Consider the following 16,324-nt stretch of genomic DNA (forward strand, 5'->3'; position numbering starts at 1 on the left):
CCATCTGAGCTCAAGCTCCACTTTTGGATCTGCTCCCCTTTTGGTCTCACGAGAAACGTGAAGATGGAGGATTCCAGAAAACACTGGCCTTGGTTGCCGGACTGAGGCTACTGAGGCTGCCGTTGAGCGGACCAGCCCCGCAGGTTTCTCTCCCTCTATTTTTTTGGCTGTGCCTGCGGCATCCAGGATTGAACCCTTGCCATAGCAGCGACCCGGGCCGCTGCAGTGACAGCACCAGATCCTCAGCCCACTGTGCCACCAGGAAACCTAGATTTCTTTTGACAGTTGGGAACCGGGTCCGTTTCTGCCGTTTGCCTGGCGGTGGTGAACGGTGCCGTGCGGTTTTGACATTTTACCCGCTGTTTCCCAGTGGGTGTTTTTCCCATTTTCTAGGATCAGCATCGACACGGCAGACCCCGTTTTTGTCATCCCCTAAAGTTCTGTAGCTGGAAAGGCTGTCGTCTTGCTCATGACTCAGCCCAGCCCTGACTGCTGGGTCTGCCCCCAGGGAATGGCTGGCCCCGGTGCTCTTGGGAGAGGGTGGCAGGCTGCCTAGGCAGCTGGGAGATGGATTGGGGCAGTGCAGCTGTGGAATGAAGACAGAATTGCTGTTACCATGATGCCTTGCTTCTCGTTTCAGGGTGCAGCAGAAGACCCCCAGACGGCCCTGGCCCTGAACTTGGAGCCTGCGTTGTTGAAGAAGGCTGATCCTGAGCGTCCTGGCCTGCTCTTCCCGGAGAGTGAGCTTTCCATCCGGATAGGTAGAGCTGGGCTTCTTTCAGGCAAGCTCCCTGCTGCAGACCCTGGGCTGAGTTAGACAGGAGAGGCTCAGGCCTGCTGATGGGAGGGACACCAGGGAAATGCCAGGCGCCCTGTCCTGTCCTTGCCAAGGGTCTACCCCACTATCACACAGGGCCAAGCTGGATCTGGCCCCCAGCTTTCCTTCCCCGTTCTCCAAACCACCCGCTTAGTGCACAGGAGGTAACGGTGCTTTTGATTGTTTTCCCAACTGGACCGGTGGACAAGGGCCCCGCTGATGGGGCTGGGCTGATTTGGGGTGGAGGGTGTCTGCATCTGTCCCGCTGTCTCCGCCTCTCTGACGGACCCCGGATGTTGCCTTCCATTTACGCGACTTTCATCTCTTTGATCCATCTGGGGAGCCGTGGATCTTGCGCTCGTTGATTCTGTCTGTAGCCAGAAAACCTAAAAACACCAACGGCAAAGTCATGCCTTTTCTCTGAAGTTAGAAGGAGTGCGTCCCTCCTCCCTTGAGAGGAATCGGGTAGCCCTTCCTGAATCTCCGTGGCGGGGGCGGGGGTGGGGAGTGGGGATGCAGATGCCCCCGAGAAGGAGTTGTCGGGACAGTGGAGGGGTTACTTTGGTCTTTTCCAGTCTCCGTGTAAGACTCCCTGCTCCTTGCTCACTCCTGGCTCACTCTGGGCAGTTGGCTCATGTAAGGGTCAGTGTGCACTAGGAGAGGCGGATGCCTTTTCTTTGCTTGGCATTTATTTAAGACTTTAACCAGGAAGCCCCAGGCGCTGGGAAATGCGTATCCTCCCCTCCCCTCCCCTCCCCGCGATGGCTTCTGTCGACCTCAGACTCAGGAACCAAAACCCAGCAAAGGATGCTGAGAAGGGCTGATTCCTCCCTTGCTTCACGTCCTCCCCTGAGCAAACCAGGGAGAAACAGATGGGGGACTGGTCCCTGCCTTCACATTTCTGACGTAAGGGAGAAGGTCCTTTCACGCTTCTGTGTTGGCATTTTAGTTTGATGCCTCCACCCCCACTCCGTGGAGGCTGAGATGGGCAGTGCCTCTAGATCTCAGGGGAGTAAATGAACCCGAGAGACAGGCTGCCCAGCCAGTCTCAGAGATCTGTGTTCGGATTCTGTCCTGCCTGAATTGTTCATGGAGAACTCCAGTTCCTTCTCCGCTGGGGCTGATGCTCTCGGCCTCCCACCGCTTCCTCTGTGGGGTACAGTCAGGAAATAAGAATTCATCTGACAAGAGCTCAAGTAATAGAGAGCACAAAAAATCCGTTCCCTGCCTGCAATCGCACTTTCATATTCAAATCAGAACCACTCAGGTGCTGCCTGCTCTTCTTTTATTGGAGAGACAAGAACTGACCGGTGGGGAGTTCCCATTGTAACTCAGCGGGTTGACAACCCGACTCGTATCCATGAGGATGCAGGTCCGTCCCTGGCCTCCCTCCGTAGGTAGGTTAAGGATCCGTCGTTGCCGTGAGCTGCAGCGCAGTTCGAAGATGTGGCTTGGGTCTCCCATTGCTGTGGCTGTGGTGTAGGCTGGCAGCTGCAGTTCCATTCGACCCCTAGCCTGGGAACTGCCATATGCCGCAGGTGTGGGCCTAAAAAAAAAAAAAGAAAAACAAAAGAACTGTCTGGTGATCAGAATGGGGCCCTGTCCTCCAGTAAAGTGCCATTTTTCCTGCCAGGTCGTAGGAACACAGGGACAGAAGGCTCTCTGTCAGTTCTCCCTTAGCTATCCTGGCTCGGAGCGCCTGTGATCCCCATGAAGGCTTTATGGTCCTGAGTTGCCCTCTTTCTCTCTCTGTATTTTTTTTTTTTTTTTTTGCTATAAAAAATAGAATAGGAGCACTTTAAAATTTATTCTGAGGCCAGTAATACCCTGATACCAAAAGGATATCCAGGCATCACAAGAAAACTACAGACTATATGTATATATATATATATATATATATATATTTTTTTTTTTTTTTTTTTTTTTTTTTTTTTTTTTTGCTTTTTAGGGCTGCACCTGCACATATGGAGTTTCCCATCCTAGGGGTGGAATCAGAGCTGTAGCCTCTGGCCTACACCACAGCCACAACAACATGGGATCCAAGCCATATCTTTGACCTACACCACAGCTCACAGCAATGCCGGATCCTTCACCTAACTGAGCAAGGCCAGGGATCGAACCTGTGTCCTCATGGATGCTAGTCAGATTCGTTAACTGCTGAACCACGACGGGTACTCCTATATTTTTATTTTTATTTATTTTACTTATTTATTTTTGTCTTTCGCCTTTTCTAGAGCTGTACCCGCGGCATATGGAGATTCCCAGGCTAGGGGTCTAATCAGAGCTGTAGCTGCCAGCCTACTCCACAGCCACAGCAATGCAGGATCCGAGCTGCATCTGCAACCTATACCACAGCTCACGGCAACGCCGGATCCTTAACGCACTGAGCGAGGCCAGGGATCGAACCCACAACCTCATGGTTCCTAGTGGGATTACTTAACCACTGAGCCACGACAGGAACTCCCTATATTTTTAAATAAAACACAAAAATGACCAAATCATGCCATACTTCTGGTCCTGAATCTGAGCCTTCTCTAGGATGAAGAAGTTGGCCAGATTTTATTCTATCCCTTTTTTCTTTTTTTTTTTTTCTTTTTTTTCTTTTTTGGTCAAGACTGCAGGGGGAAGGTTCAGTGTCTGTCCATCAAAAGGTCAAAAGTGGCCATCCCTTTGAGATGCACCTTTTGGGATGGGGCTGTGGGAATATAGGGCCAGTGGGAGTTGGTTCTGCTGGAGAGTTCCCCAGGGTGGCTGGATCTCCTTGGCCAGCCCAGGGTGAGGCGGTGAGCCGGGGCTGTGTGGGAGGGCAGTGCCGTCCTGTGCTCTGCTCAGAAACACCTAGGCACAGCCTGTTCCAGGTTACCAGGCAACCCTCGGTCGCTGTTGCTAACTGTTTAGATACAAAGGTAAACGCAGTCCCTGGGGGAGGGCAAAGATGGTTTGCTGAGACCCAGAGGACCAGCCAGCTCCGGAAAGGTTGCTGTTCTTCTCACCTGGAGACACTTGTGGGTGTCAGGCAGTGGAAGACTCTAAAACCGAAAATGGCTGTTTGATGACTGGCCTCATGCAGATCCCGTCCGAATACGCGTTATTTGCACCATCTGGATTTGCCCTTAAGCTTGCTGTAAATGGAGCATGGAGATTGGTTTAATGGGTGTTTAGTGAATAACATCAGCCTCTAGAAAATAATATTGGTGCTGCTGTTATAATGTCCCATAATTGGTTCAACAAGAGGGAAAGGCAGAAAAGCCACACTGTGGGAGAGAAGCTGGGAAAAGCACTTACGCATTTATGAGCGCGTTCCTATTTATGTCTTGATGCCAAGTGTTTTACAGTCTCAACTGTTCTCAAGGCTGGGGATATTTTGGGACTTTAAACCAGAACTTCTTTTAAAACAGTCTCTCTCTCTCTCTCTCTCTCTCTCCCTCCCTCCCTCCCCCCAGCCCCCTCAACTATTTATCTATCTCCAGTAAACTTCCTTTTAATTAAGAAAGTAATAACATGGATTACAAATAAAAATAAATTTTCTTCCACCTTCAAAACCCTTGTGGTCCAGGTTCCCATCTCAGAATCAAATACTGTTTCCGGTTTCTTGTGTTCCCTTTCGGAAATACTATGTTTATGTGGGCCGTTGTTCTGTCTTGCGTTTTTCACTCAATAACACATTTTGGTCTTTGTTTCCTGGGTGCTCATTGATTCACTTCATTCTTTTTTTTTTTTTTTTTTCTTTAGGGCTGCACTTGAGGCACATGGAAGTGCCCAGGCTAGGGGTAGAATCAGAGCTACAGCTGCCGGCCTACACCACAGCCACAGCAACTTGGGATCTGAACCGAGTCTGCGACGTACACCACAGCTCACGGCAATGCCGGATCCTTAACCCATGGAATGAGGCCAGGGATCCAACCCGAAACCTCATGATTCCTAGTTGGGTTCACTAACCACTGAACCATGAAGGGAACATGGCTTCATTCTTATTTTGGTCGTGATCTCACCAAATTCAGTGGCTTGATGGCCATTTAAGGTATTTCCGATCTTTTGCTCTTATAAAGAATGTGGCAGAGAGCGTTTTTACACGTGCACCTCTGTGGGCAATTCTGTTTTTGAGTGAATTCTAGAAATTAGGGATTCTTTATATCTGGGGTTGATGAATGGGCACAAAAGGTTTATGAACCTCTTGAAATTTTATGCAAAAGAGATAATTGTTTTTGGAAGGCAAAGGACTATAATGTCCATCACATTTCAAGTGGCTCCATGACCCCGGTGTTCACCTAGGACTTGGCAACGAAGCCTTAACCTCCTCCATTCAGCTGCCAGTGGACTTTCTTATTTTTTCCTCACTAGCCCTCTCTTTAGGCTAAAGAAGCGTTGGCAAGGTGAATCATTCTTTTACTAATTGTTAACTGCCTCATTTCAGTGTGTTGATTGGTCTGAGAGAGGTAGCTGAAACTCTTCAAGAGTGGTGTTTTTTTTTTTTTTATTGATCCATTAGCATGGCAGATGGAGATTTATCTAATTTCATGTATCAGTAGAAGGAACAAAAGTAGGCATTATTTTCTAGGAGAGAAAAAATGTGATTTACTTTGGGAAATTAGTTGTGAAGTGGCTCCCATTTATTATCTATAAATCTCTCCAGAACTTGCTGGGGAGAAAGGGAATGGGGTCTTGAGTCAGGCAGGCATAAGCCATGAGAAACTCTGGGATTAGAAACAGATTTCTCCTTGATGTCTTAGTCTCTTATATTAGGAGGATTCACCTGGCAATGATAATTCCACCTGGACAGCCTGGCAGATGAGAAGCTGTGTTTTGCAAAATGAAACCCTCGACGCAGACCTCGCATTGAGTGGCTCGTGGATTTGGATAAACTCCCAACACCAGCCACTTGTATTTGTGTCTTAGTCTAAAATCTTGAATTCCTCGGTGGTGGTTCTGCTCCTGACTTGCTGGGTGGCATTTCCCCATAGAAATGAAACTGATCTTGGGAGACAGACTTTTCCTTTTCCAACTCAGGGTCCCCAAGGGCAACCCCCAGATGAGCACCTACAGGGCTTGTCTGTTCAGAATCACTATGGAGCTTGGATGTTCTCTAATGCCCTCCCCCCTCTAATGCCCCATCTCTCCTCCGGGGATCACCCTGTCCTCTTCTCATCGTGTACTTGGAATCCTTCCTCTCCCCTCTTTTCCCTGTTAAACATCCTCCCTTAGGTGCCTGGGGAAAAGATTTGATAAACTGTTGAACAAGGAGGTATCAATAATTAACAGTGTTTTAATCCTGCTCTTGTATTTGCATTTTTAACTGGGGACAGTTTCTGTAGCTGCACGATGAGCTCAGTAGATGGGTTTTCACACTGGTTGGTCTTTGGAGGACTGTTATTTTTCAGCACACAGGTGGGGCTGCTGGAAGACGGCCCTTCTGCGTGGGGCGAAATTCCTTCTCGAGCAGCTGCATCCCAACTCCTAGATTTCCTTAGGATAACCTCATCCTAAGGAAACAAAGAGGACTTATTTATTTATTTTAAAAAATCTGGTTGGAGTATAGCTGATTTAACAATGTCGTGTTGGAGTCCCTGTCGTGGCACAGCGGAAACAAATCCGACTAGGAACCATGAGGTTGCGGGTCCGATCCCTGGCCTCGCTCAGTGGGTTAAGGATCCTGCGTTGCTGTGAGCTGTGGTGTAGGTCTCAAAGGCAGCTCAGATCTGGTGTTGCTGTGGCTGTGGTGTAGGCTGGCAGATACAGCTCCAATTTGACCCCTAGCCTGGGAACCTCTGTATGCCGCAGGTGCGGCCTTAAAAAGACAAAAGACAAAAAACGAAAACAAAGGCAATGTCGTGTTAGTTTGAGGTGTACAGCAAAGTGAATCAGTTATACACCTACATAGATCCATTCCTTTCCAGAGTCTTTTCCCATGTAGGGTATTACACAGTATTGAGTAGACTTCCCTGTAGGAAAACAGGAGGTCCTTGTTACTTACCTATTTTTTGTGTAGTAGTGTGCATGTGTTAATCCCAACCTCCTAATTTATTCCTCCCCGCAGCGTTTCCCCTTTGGTAACTATAAATTTGGTTTCAGAATCTTTGACTCCGTTTCTCTTTTGTGAATAAGTTCCTTTGTTATCATTTTAAAATTAGATCCTAAATATAAGTGATATTTATTATATGGTATTTGTCTTTCTCGATTTTACCTCACTTAGGATGATCATCTCTAGGTCCATCCATGTTGCTGCGAATGGCATTATTTTGTTCTTTTTTATGGCTGAGTAGTACTCCATTGTGTGTATGTATGTACGACATCTTCTTTATCCATTAAAAGGATTTATTTAAACAGCTTCAAGGCTCCTCTGTCAGTCACCTTTTTCTTCTTCCATATCATAGAACTTTCGAAGTCTTTCTTGATTTCTGCCACCCATATTTACAGTCAAATTTAGTAAACTTAAGTTTGATCAGGAATCAGATGAAGCTCCTAGGGGAAATCTTGATTTTTTTTTCTTCTTATGACTATGTCTCCAAAATAATGTGTTTAGAGAATTTGCTGAGAGGTTATTAGTGATTTTGAATTTTTATCAGTAAGATCTATAAAGACGAATGAACAACTTCTCAATTATTCATGTAAATGTAGTGTTTTGGGATGTGGTTTTAGTAATTAAGTGCTCCCCCCCCCTCCCGTAACTGGTTGGTTAGGAGATATTTTAAAGTCTTCTGCTGGCCTTGTTGAGAGGAGTTGTCTGCCTGCCTGAAAAATAGGCAGGTCCTGGCTTTGCTGCCTCTTTGCTGGGGTAGGGACTGCAACCTGAGTTTCTTCATTAAAAATTTGGACTTGAACCAAACCTTTCAGCACATGGCAGTGGCGCTGAGGTCATTAAAACGTGCCACATTTTAATGCAAAAAAAATTTTTTTTTTGAGCAAGGGTTAAAAGCAAAGTGTTCACTGATAATTACCAGGAGCTCTTCAGCGTCATGGATGTTAAATAAAATAGACCTTCTTGAGCAGGGCTCTGCGTAGGTGGCCTGAGTGAGTGCTGGCATGTCCCCGGCTCAGGGCAACATCATCAGGCAGATACATTTTATAGACTGTTTTGCTTCTTGCCTTTTTTTTTCTTTTTTTTCCTCCTGTCCCGATTTTGTGAGCGAGGCAGTCAGTGTGGAGTGCATTTTCCTGAGGCCTGGGCCCAGAGGCGGCTTGCTACTTGTGTCAATTTGCGGGGCTGCCGTAACAAAGTAGCACAGCATGAGTGGCTCCTAGAGCAGAAATCGGTTTCCTCACAGTTCTGGAGGCCTGAGCTTGAGATCAAAGGGGTGAGCAGGGGGAGTTCCCGTCGTGGTGCAGTGGAAATGCATCCAAGTAGTAACCATGGGGTTGCAGGTTCGATCCCTGGCCTTGCTCAGTGGGTTAAGGATCCGGCGTTGCCATGAGCTGTGGTGTAGGTCACAGATGCGGCTTGGATCCTGCATTGCTGTGTGGGAACCTCCATATGCTGCGGGTGCGGCCCTAAAAAGCAAAAAAAAAAAAAAAAAAAAAAAAAAGGTGTGAGCAGGGTCGGTTTCTTCTGTGGCTTCTCCCTTCAGTTTGTAGGCGGCGATTTTCTCCCTGCGTCCTCACGTGATCTTCCCTCTGCCTCGCTGAGTCCTACCCCCCTCTTCTTACCTGTCCTATTGGTTAGAGTCCACTCAAACGATGTCATTTTTAACGTCTTTACCTCTTTAAAGACCCTATCCAGGTTTCCCCTGGTGGGCTAGTGGTTAAGGATCCAGTGTTGTCACTTTTGTGGCATGAGTTCGATCCCTGGCCGGGGAACTTCTGTATGCCGCGGGGCATAGCCAAAAGAAAAAAAAAAAAGAAAAAAGGCTCTTTTTCCAAATACAGTTAAATTGTGAGTACTGGGTGTTAGGGTTTCAACACATGAATTTGAGGGGGACGCAGCTCAGCCTGGAATGGCCCTTGGCAGTTTTTGGAAACGTTGTCTTCTTATGGTTGGTAACCAGAGCGCCTGATTCTCTCTGTTTCTTTCTTTAAGATTCTCTCATCAGTTTATTTCTGTCTCTTTACCTGTCAGCCTCATACCTGGATGGGCTAGGAATGCTGAGTCAGCAGTAGGGAAGGGGGTTGGATAGAGCTGGAAAGTTTCTGAGCGACAACAGCTAGAGAGGAAGTCAGAGGCTTTGAAGGCTGATCTTACAAGACTGCTGGCAGGTGTACAGCCTCTGCTGATGAAATTGAAGAGATGGGCACACCATCCACTTCCACCATCACCTGAATGATGGACGCAGGTAACGTTGGGGGAGATTCATGTTCATGCCACATTAGAATGTGCAGACATGCTCTTCTGACTTAGTTTTCTAGAGCTGCCCTAACAACGCACCACAAACAGTGTGTGTGTTCACAGAAATTTATCCTCTCAGCTCCAGAGGCTACAAGACTAAAAGGAAAGCATCTGCAGGGCCGCGTTCTAACAATTTCCTTGATTGGAATAACTTTGGCGGCTCCCAGCGTTCCTTGGCTTGTAGCCTCACCTCTCCAGTCTCGACCACTAATGTTACATGGCCTTCTTCCCCGTGCCTGTCTGTGTGTCTGTGTCTGAATCTCCTTCTCCTTTCGCTCTCTCTCTCTTTTTTTTTTCTTTCTATAGCCGCACCCATAGCACATGGAAGTTCCTGGGCAGGGGCCCAATCAGAGCTGCAGCTGAGGTCTACACCGCAGCCATAGCAATGCTGGATCCGAGCCGCGTCTGTGACGTGTTTATGCTGCAGCTTATGGCAAGGCTGGATCCTTAACCCACTGAGCAAGGCCAGGGATCAAACCTGAATTCTCATGGACATTATGTCGGGTTCTTAACCTGCTGAACCACAACGAGAACTCTTCCTTTTTCCTATTGAGACACCCAGCATTGGATCTGGGGTCCGCCCTAAGGCACCGTGGCCACTTTTTAACTAATTCCATCTGCAAAACCTGTATTTCCACAGAAGGTCACATTCTGAGGTTCCAGGTGGACATGAACTTGGGGGGAGTACCTTTCAACCCATTTCACTGACCAGCCCCACACTCTAATCCCTCCGTGTCCAGGCTTCAGGCATTTGGTTCGTCTGAAGGGGCGTTTGTCCTGCACAAATGAGGGAGAGGGGAGAAAATGAGAGGAAACAAGAGGAGGCTAATCCTGTCAGTGATAAAACCCCACGTACTTCATTGGGAGCCTCCAGAGCAGCTGCCAGGGCTCTTCGTTTGAAATATTCATTAAGCATCTACCGAGGAATTAGGGATCCTTATGCAAAATTTAACATTTGCTGGGCTAGCAGGTTCTATCATATTTATTAGAATTCTGACACATTCATTTCAGCTCACAAGTCTATTAAACAGGGAAATGTGTTTTTAATGTGCTTTTGGGAAACAGAGCAGACAACTGTCTTGGGCAGCACCAGCCCCTGTTAGGATATTCCTGCCAAGCTCGCTTTTATTACCCAGAGATTTAGGGTCTTCTGCCAGAGCTGGATAACCTGGGCTCTCTTCAGATCGTTTCATTTTGTTTCTCAGATGTTATTTTTTGCAGATGCTCCTTAAAAGCTGCAGAAGCCTGGAGCGGCACTTTGATTTCAAGTATTTAAGATCTTGAAGAGTCCTTTCTATTTATTCACTCCCATCTCAATAGTTTATATATATTTTTCTCTTCTGGTTTTTATGGAAAGTGCCTAAGAAGGGATGGAAGCGGTTTTGAGCCCCTGAAACTGGCAGGAAATGGATTCTGCTTGCTGAGCGAGGCAGTGCAGAGAAGGAACGTGCTGAGGGGGAAGATGGGTTTGAACTGAAATTGAAATTTGCAATTTTGGGAGTTCCCTTCATGGCTCGGAGTTAACGTGTCCAACTAGGATCCATGAGGATGCGGGTTCCGTCCCAGACCTTGCTCAGTGGATTAAGGATCTGGCATCACCGTGAGCTGTGGTGTAGGTCATAGGCACGGCTTGGATCCCACATTGCTGTGGCTGTGGCGGAGGCTGGTGGCTACAGCTCTGATTTCAACCCCTAGCCTGGAAACTCCATATGCCACTAAAATAGCAAAAACAAACAAACAAAAAACCGGGGACAGCACCAGTCTCTGGGATGAGGTCGGCGCATTCCTGCCTTCAAGAAAAGGAATCTCTGGAGTTCCCTTGTGGTGCGGTGGCTTAAGGATCCAGCATTGTCTCTGAAATGGCTTGGGTTGCTGCTATGACATGGGCTCGAGCCTTGGCTCAGAGAACTTTCATATGCTGTGGCACAGCCAAAAAAAAAAAAAAAAAGAGAGAGAGAGAAAGAAAGAAAAGGAGTCCACCATAAGCTCCATTCACTCTGGGCTATCTTTGTCATCGTATACCTCCTGTTCAACCGCCCACGTCCTCTTTGGATCGGGTGCATTCCAGTATCGTGTTCTGCTTTTTCCTCTCTAGTGCATTTCCCCTCCTGGGGCCAGAGAAGGAAAAGAGCTCAAAGTATCTGAAAACTAACCCAGGTGTCTGAATGGAACGTAATTTTCAGTCGCAATATTTTGGAACTGGCCATAGTAAAGGACGTGCCCCTGACCCAGCTGGTCGTCTAAAACAGAACTCGCAGAACTCCCGACTCCTTGGCTCCCCCACACGGATCATCAGCTGGTGGGGGAGGCAGAGGCGGTCCTTGAGGATGGCAGGAGAGGATGCCCAGGATGTGCCTTGCAGCTCTTAAGTGAGGTGAGCTGGACGTCTCTGCCCTCTTCCCTAAGGGTCCAGGCTCACCTGCTGGTTTTGAGGCCCTGATCCTCAGCAAGTCTGGGAAAGATGTGCCCAAGCCAATCTCGGTAAACACTGGTGGTGCTCCTTCCAGGAGGGAAGTGTCTGTCATATGTGTAAAAACAGGAGACGTGGGCCCTCGAGGAGATTTACGTATTTTATCAAATACAGACATTGTATATGGTTCCACCTAACACACGTAAACCTCTAAGAATCCTTTACGTGGGTCTGGAATATGTCCTTGGGGCTCCCATACCGGGCCCTTTCTTGTGAGTTGTTTTGGGGTAAGGAGTGGGGTCGTTTCAATTTTTTGTTTTTTGTCTTTTTTAGGGCCTCACCCGCGGCACATGGAGGTTCCCAGGCTAGGGGTCCAATGGAGCTACAGCTGCCGGCTTAGGTACGCCACAGCCACAGCAACGTGGGATCTGAGCTGCATCTCTCAGCTCACGGCAACCCCGGATCCTTAACCCATTGAGCGAGGCCAGGGATTGAATCCACGTCCTCATGGATGCTAGTCGGGTTCATTACTGCTGAGCCATGGTGGGAACTCCGAGGTTCAGTTTTTTATTCCTAGGGATGTCCGGTTGGTGCAGCACCACGCGTTAGAAAGATCTTTCTCCATCGTGCCTCTGTGCTTTTGTAAAACATTTCTTGACCGTATTGGTGCGGGTCTACTTTTGGGCTCTCTTCTGCATCACTGGTGTATGTGTCTGTAATGCTTTCACCAATCTCACTCCCTCTTGATTATGATAGCTTTATCCTAAGTCTTGATATCAGAAAGTGTGTGTCCTCCCACTTTATTCTTTTTCAAAATTGTTTTGGCTATTCTAGTTCCTTTGCCTTGATATATACAGATTTTAGAATCAGCTTGTTAATATCTATTACCAAAAAAAGTCCTGATGGGCTTTTGGTGCTTTTAGTTGGGATTGCATTGAATCTCTACATCAATTTGGGGCAAACTAACATCTTAATAATATTGTCTTCCATTTCATAAACATGGTGTAGCTCTCCAATTATTTAAGTTGTCTTTAATTTCTTCTGTCAGTGTTTTGCGGTTTCAGCATATATATCTTACTTATATTTGGTTAGACTTATACCTAAGTATTACACGCATTTAGTTAGATTCATACCTAATTGCTTCCTTTTATGGAGCTATTATAAATGGTATAGCATATAAAAATTCAATTTCTAACTACTCATTGCTGGTATACAGAAATACAATTGATTTATGCGCGTTGCCTTGTAACCAGACTCATTTATTAGTTCTAAGAGGTGGGTTTCTTTTTTCTTTTTTTGGTAGATCTTTGGGATTTTCTTTTTCTTTTTTTTTTTTTTTTTGTCTTTTTAGGGCTGCACCCGTGGCTTATGGAAGTTCCCCTGCTAGGGGTCGAATCGGAGCTGTAGCTGCTAGCCTACACCACAGCCACGGCAACACCAGATTCGAGCTGCATCTGTAACCTATACTACAGCTCAAGGATCCTTAACCCACTAGCAAGGCCAGGGATCAAACCCGCGTCCTCATGGATACTAGTTGGGTTCATTAACCACTGAGCCACGAAGGGAACTCCTTTTTTGGGGGGATTTTCTATGTCGTTTTTGTGAATATAGCAGTTTTACTTCTTCCTTCCAATCTGAATGCCTTTCATTTCTTTTTTTTTGCTCAATTGAACTAAGATTTCTAGTATGATGTCGACTAAGACTGGTGAGAGCAGACATTCTTGCCTTATTCCTGATCTTAGGGAGAAGGCATTCGGTCTTTCACCATTAAGTACGATGCTATCAATAGGTTTATGGCAGATGAAAGGCCATCTTTGAAAAGCCACCAAGTTCTTAAAAGATGTCACGATATAGAAATGGTACCGAATTGGAGTGGGCCGGAGAGTGGGTTCTATGGTGAATTCTTAGCAGCTGCTAGGCCTTGGGTAACCTTCTTCACCTGCCTTTTCCTCAGCTTCTGTATCTAAAACAGGGATAAGAGCAGTTGTCTGATGACGCTGCAGTGAAAACAGGCTAAGTTAGTGCTTAGAATAGTGTTTATTTTATTTTTTAATTTAAAAAAAATTTTTTTTGTCTTTTTGCTATTTCTTGGGCCGCTCCTGCGGCATATGGAGGTTCCCAGGCTAGGGGTCCAATCGGAGCTGTAGCCACCAGCCTACGCCAGAGCCACAGCAACGCAGGATCCGAGCCGCGTCTGCAACCTACACCACAGCTCACGGCAACGCCGGATCGTTAACCCACTGAGCAAGGGCAGGGACCGAACCCGCAACCTCATGGTTCCTAGTCGGATTCGTTAACCACTGTGCCACGGCGGGAACTCCCAGAATAGTGTTTAAAATGCCTTCAGTGAGTAGCAGTTGTATTTTGTCTAGACAGCCATAGAAATGGCCAAAGTGTTCAGGGTGCCTGATATTATGGGATTTTTTTTTTTTTCCCCCAGACTGGAGATTTTGCTGCCCACCTTGAAAAGTACAAAGAGCTTTCAGGTTTGGATGTGGTTTTTCCAGATATTAAACACACTTGGGTCTGCAGTGGCCTCAGAGGGCTCAGAAAGATGGACAGCATGACCTCCAGGCCAGTAACTCAGGACTGGAGAATCCACGGAGGAAAAGAACAGACTGTCCCTAAGCTGGAGGAGGAGGATTCTCAAAAGAAAAAGGAAATCCCTAAAGAAATTAAAGCACCAAAGTATGGTTAAGGAAAAATAGATCATAAGATAACTGTGAAAAGTTATAGAGAATCATGAGGCGAGGAGCAGAGAAGGGTGTGTGTGTGTGTGGCAGGGGTAGAGTCAGGAATATGGGCAGATGTGACAGGAACCTGGGCTCCCGGTCTCTGGAAGGATTCAGGTACAAGCCAGGTGACCAGTGGTCAGGGAAGCTATAGAGGGGGCTCACTGTGCCCTGTGAAAGTGTGGGCTGAGCCAACCAAGAACATCTGGGGCAGGCCCCCCTCTGTCCATCTGGCCTGTCAGGGAGGGGCTCACGGGAGCTGAAAGTCTGGGCAGCAGGTTCTAGTCTGAGATCTTGACGTCTGAGAGTGAGAGCTTGGGCACAGCCCCCCAGGAGAGCAGAAGTAGGGCAGGTCTGGCCATCAGGGGCTGCAGGTGTCCTCTCTGAGCTTAGCCTGGCAGCCTGTGTTTTCTGCAGGGTGTTGCCATGGAAACCTTCCCCCCTTCTTTTCCGCAGCCCACCAGTACTTTTTCAGCTCGGTCAATAAGGTGTCCTCCCTGGCCCGTTTCATTTCACCTTGTCTCTCTTCTCTCCGTCTCTCCATCTCTCCTGGTCTCTCTCACTCTCCTCTTGCCATCTCACTCTCCGCACCTCTTTTTGTCTGCACCTGTTCTCCTCTCCTCTCTGCAGTGATCTGCCTCCTTCTCTTTCTCCCTCTCCCTCTGAAGGTGGAGTGAATTCCCCCAGCCTCTCCCTCGCCCTCCCTATGCATGGTCCCTGGAGAAATCTCTCGGGCTCCATTGGGCTCAGTGGTGCTGATTGCAGCCCTAGCGCAGCAGTTCCTGGCGGGGGTACAGTCCTTGGAAAAGCTCTTCAGAGGCAGTTTCTTCCCTATGTATGGAGATCCAGGTGGGCAGATTCCACCCTGGGGTCCCTCCCCCCTTTCTAGAAAAATCCGATCTGGGTGAAGTTCTGTCCAGGTCTTTGCTTTGGATTGGTTTTGCAGAGTGGAAGCCTGTTAGCAGGCTGCGCTCATTAAACTCATCCCAGTGCTATGTTGCTGGGGTCCCTGCCGTACATTTGGGGTGGAGCGCCATGACAAGTCTAGACACCTGAGAGATTTATTATGGAGAACCAGCCTCCCTTGAAGTCATCCTTCTTAGTGTCTCGGTGACAGTTCTCCAGCCCACCTGTCACCCAGCCCTCCTTGATTAGAGTTGTTAACCACTGAATGTCAAATTGTGCTTGCTTCTCTTGTGTGGCAGGCAGCCGGGGGCTAAAGCAGATTTGCATATTGATTTCCTTTTCTGCCCTGTCTTAATGTTCCAACCACCCAGGACTCCAACTGTACCGCTCTTTCCCCTTTGCTGCGCTCTCCCTGTCTCGCACTGGAAAAGGACAGCGGGGAGGAGGAGAGCCATCCCGTGCTGGCAGCTAACGGGATGCTATTATCTGACCCAGACTTCAGAGCTGATTTTTTTTTGCTAGTGATTGGATTAAATAGTCCTGTCGCTCAGGATTAAATAGTCCTGTCACTCAGCCACTTTCCAGGATGGGGAGCATAGAGTGAAGCCTTGGGGGGCAGTGTGTGGGACAACAAAGAGAGGAAACAGGAGAGGTTACATACACCTAACTAGGCTGAGATGGAAACAGCTCTCCCAGAGCTAATGAGCTGCTCCTCGTTCCCCCACTGGTCTGCTCCTGGGAAATCGTGGGGCTCCAAAGGCTTGTTTAAAATTCCAACCTCAGAGGGCTACACAGGGGCAAGTTTTGATCATACAGAACAGGACGTTTTGACTCAAGACTTATATTCTGAACGCCTGCTTAGGAGAGTACTAGGGGCGGCGGAAGCTCTGTTTTGCACTGTCTCTCTCTTCATTTCCTCCCACCTTTGTTTCCCATTTAAGTTACCTGTGCAAAGCCGGGGCATTTCAGGATTGCATCGCTGTGGGTCCATGGAAATAGACAAGCACATCGTCTTTCCCGGGAGGGAGGGGACCCTTCAGCACCAAGATGCTTCTCATTTTCTCAGTACAATGAGTGTCTTCTTTGAAGCTATCGCACTTATTTTCTTTAATCTATAGGGCTCTTAGCGAGAATTAAATCTA

At 47.6% G+C, this 16,324-nt stretch overlaps 1 protein-coding gene across 7 annotated transcripts in view; it reads left to right on the plus strand.

Moving 5' to 3' along the window:
- SLC39A11 (solute carrier family 39 member 11) overlaps positions 1-16,324 on the plus strand; it is a 444,518-nt gene that overhangs the window by 189,242 nt on the left and 238,952 nt on the right. For 4 of the 7 annotated variants that reach the window (XM_021066702.1, XM_021066701.1, XM_021066707.1 and 1 more), the window contains one exon: positions 641-782. In XM_021066702.1, coding sequence (XP_020922361.1) covers positions 641-782 — 142 coding nt within the window. The remainder of the gene's footprint in view (positions 1-640; positions 783-16,324) is intronic. The other 3 variants (XM_021066703.1, XM_021066705.1, XM_021066704.1) reach the window with 2 other exon arrangements.

The sequence above is a fragment of the Sus scrofa genome, chromosome 12 (genome assembly GCF_000003025.6).
Source record: "Sus scrofa isolate TJ Tabasco breed Duroc chromosome 12, Sscrofa11.1, whole genome shotgun sequence".
Classification (NCBI taxonomy): Eukaryota; Metazoa; Chordata; class Mammalia; order Artiodactyla; family Suidae; genus Sus; species Sus scrofa.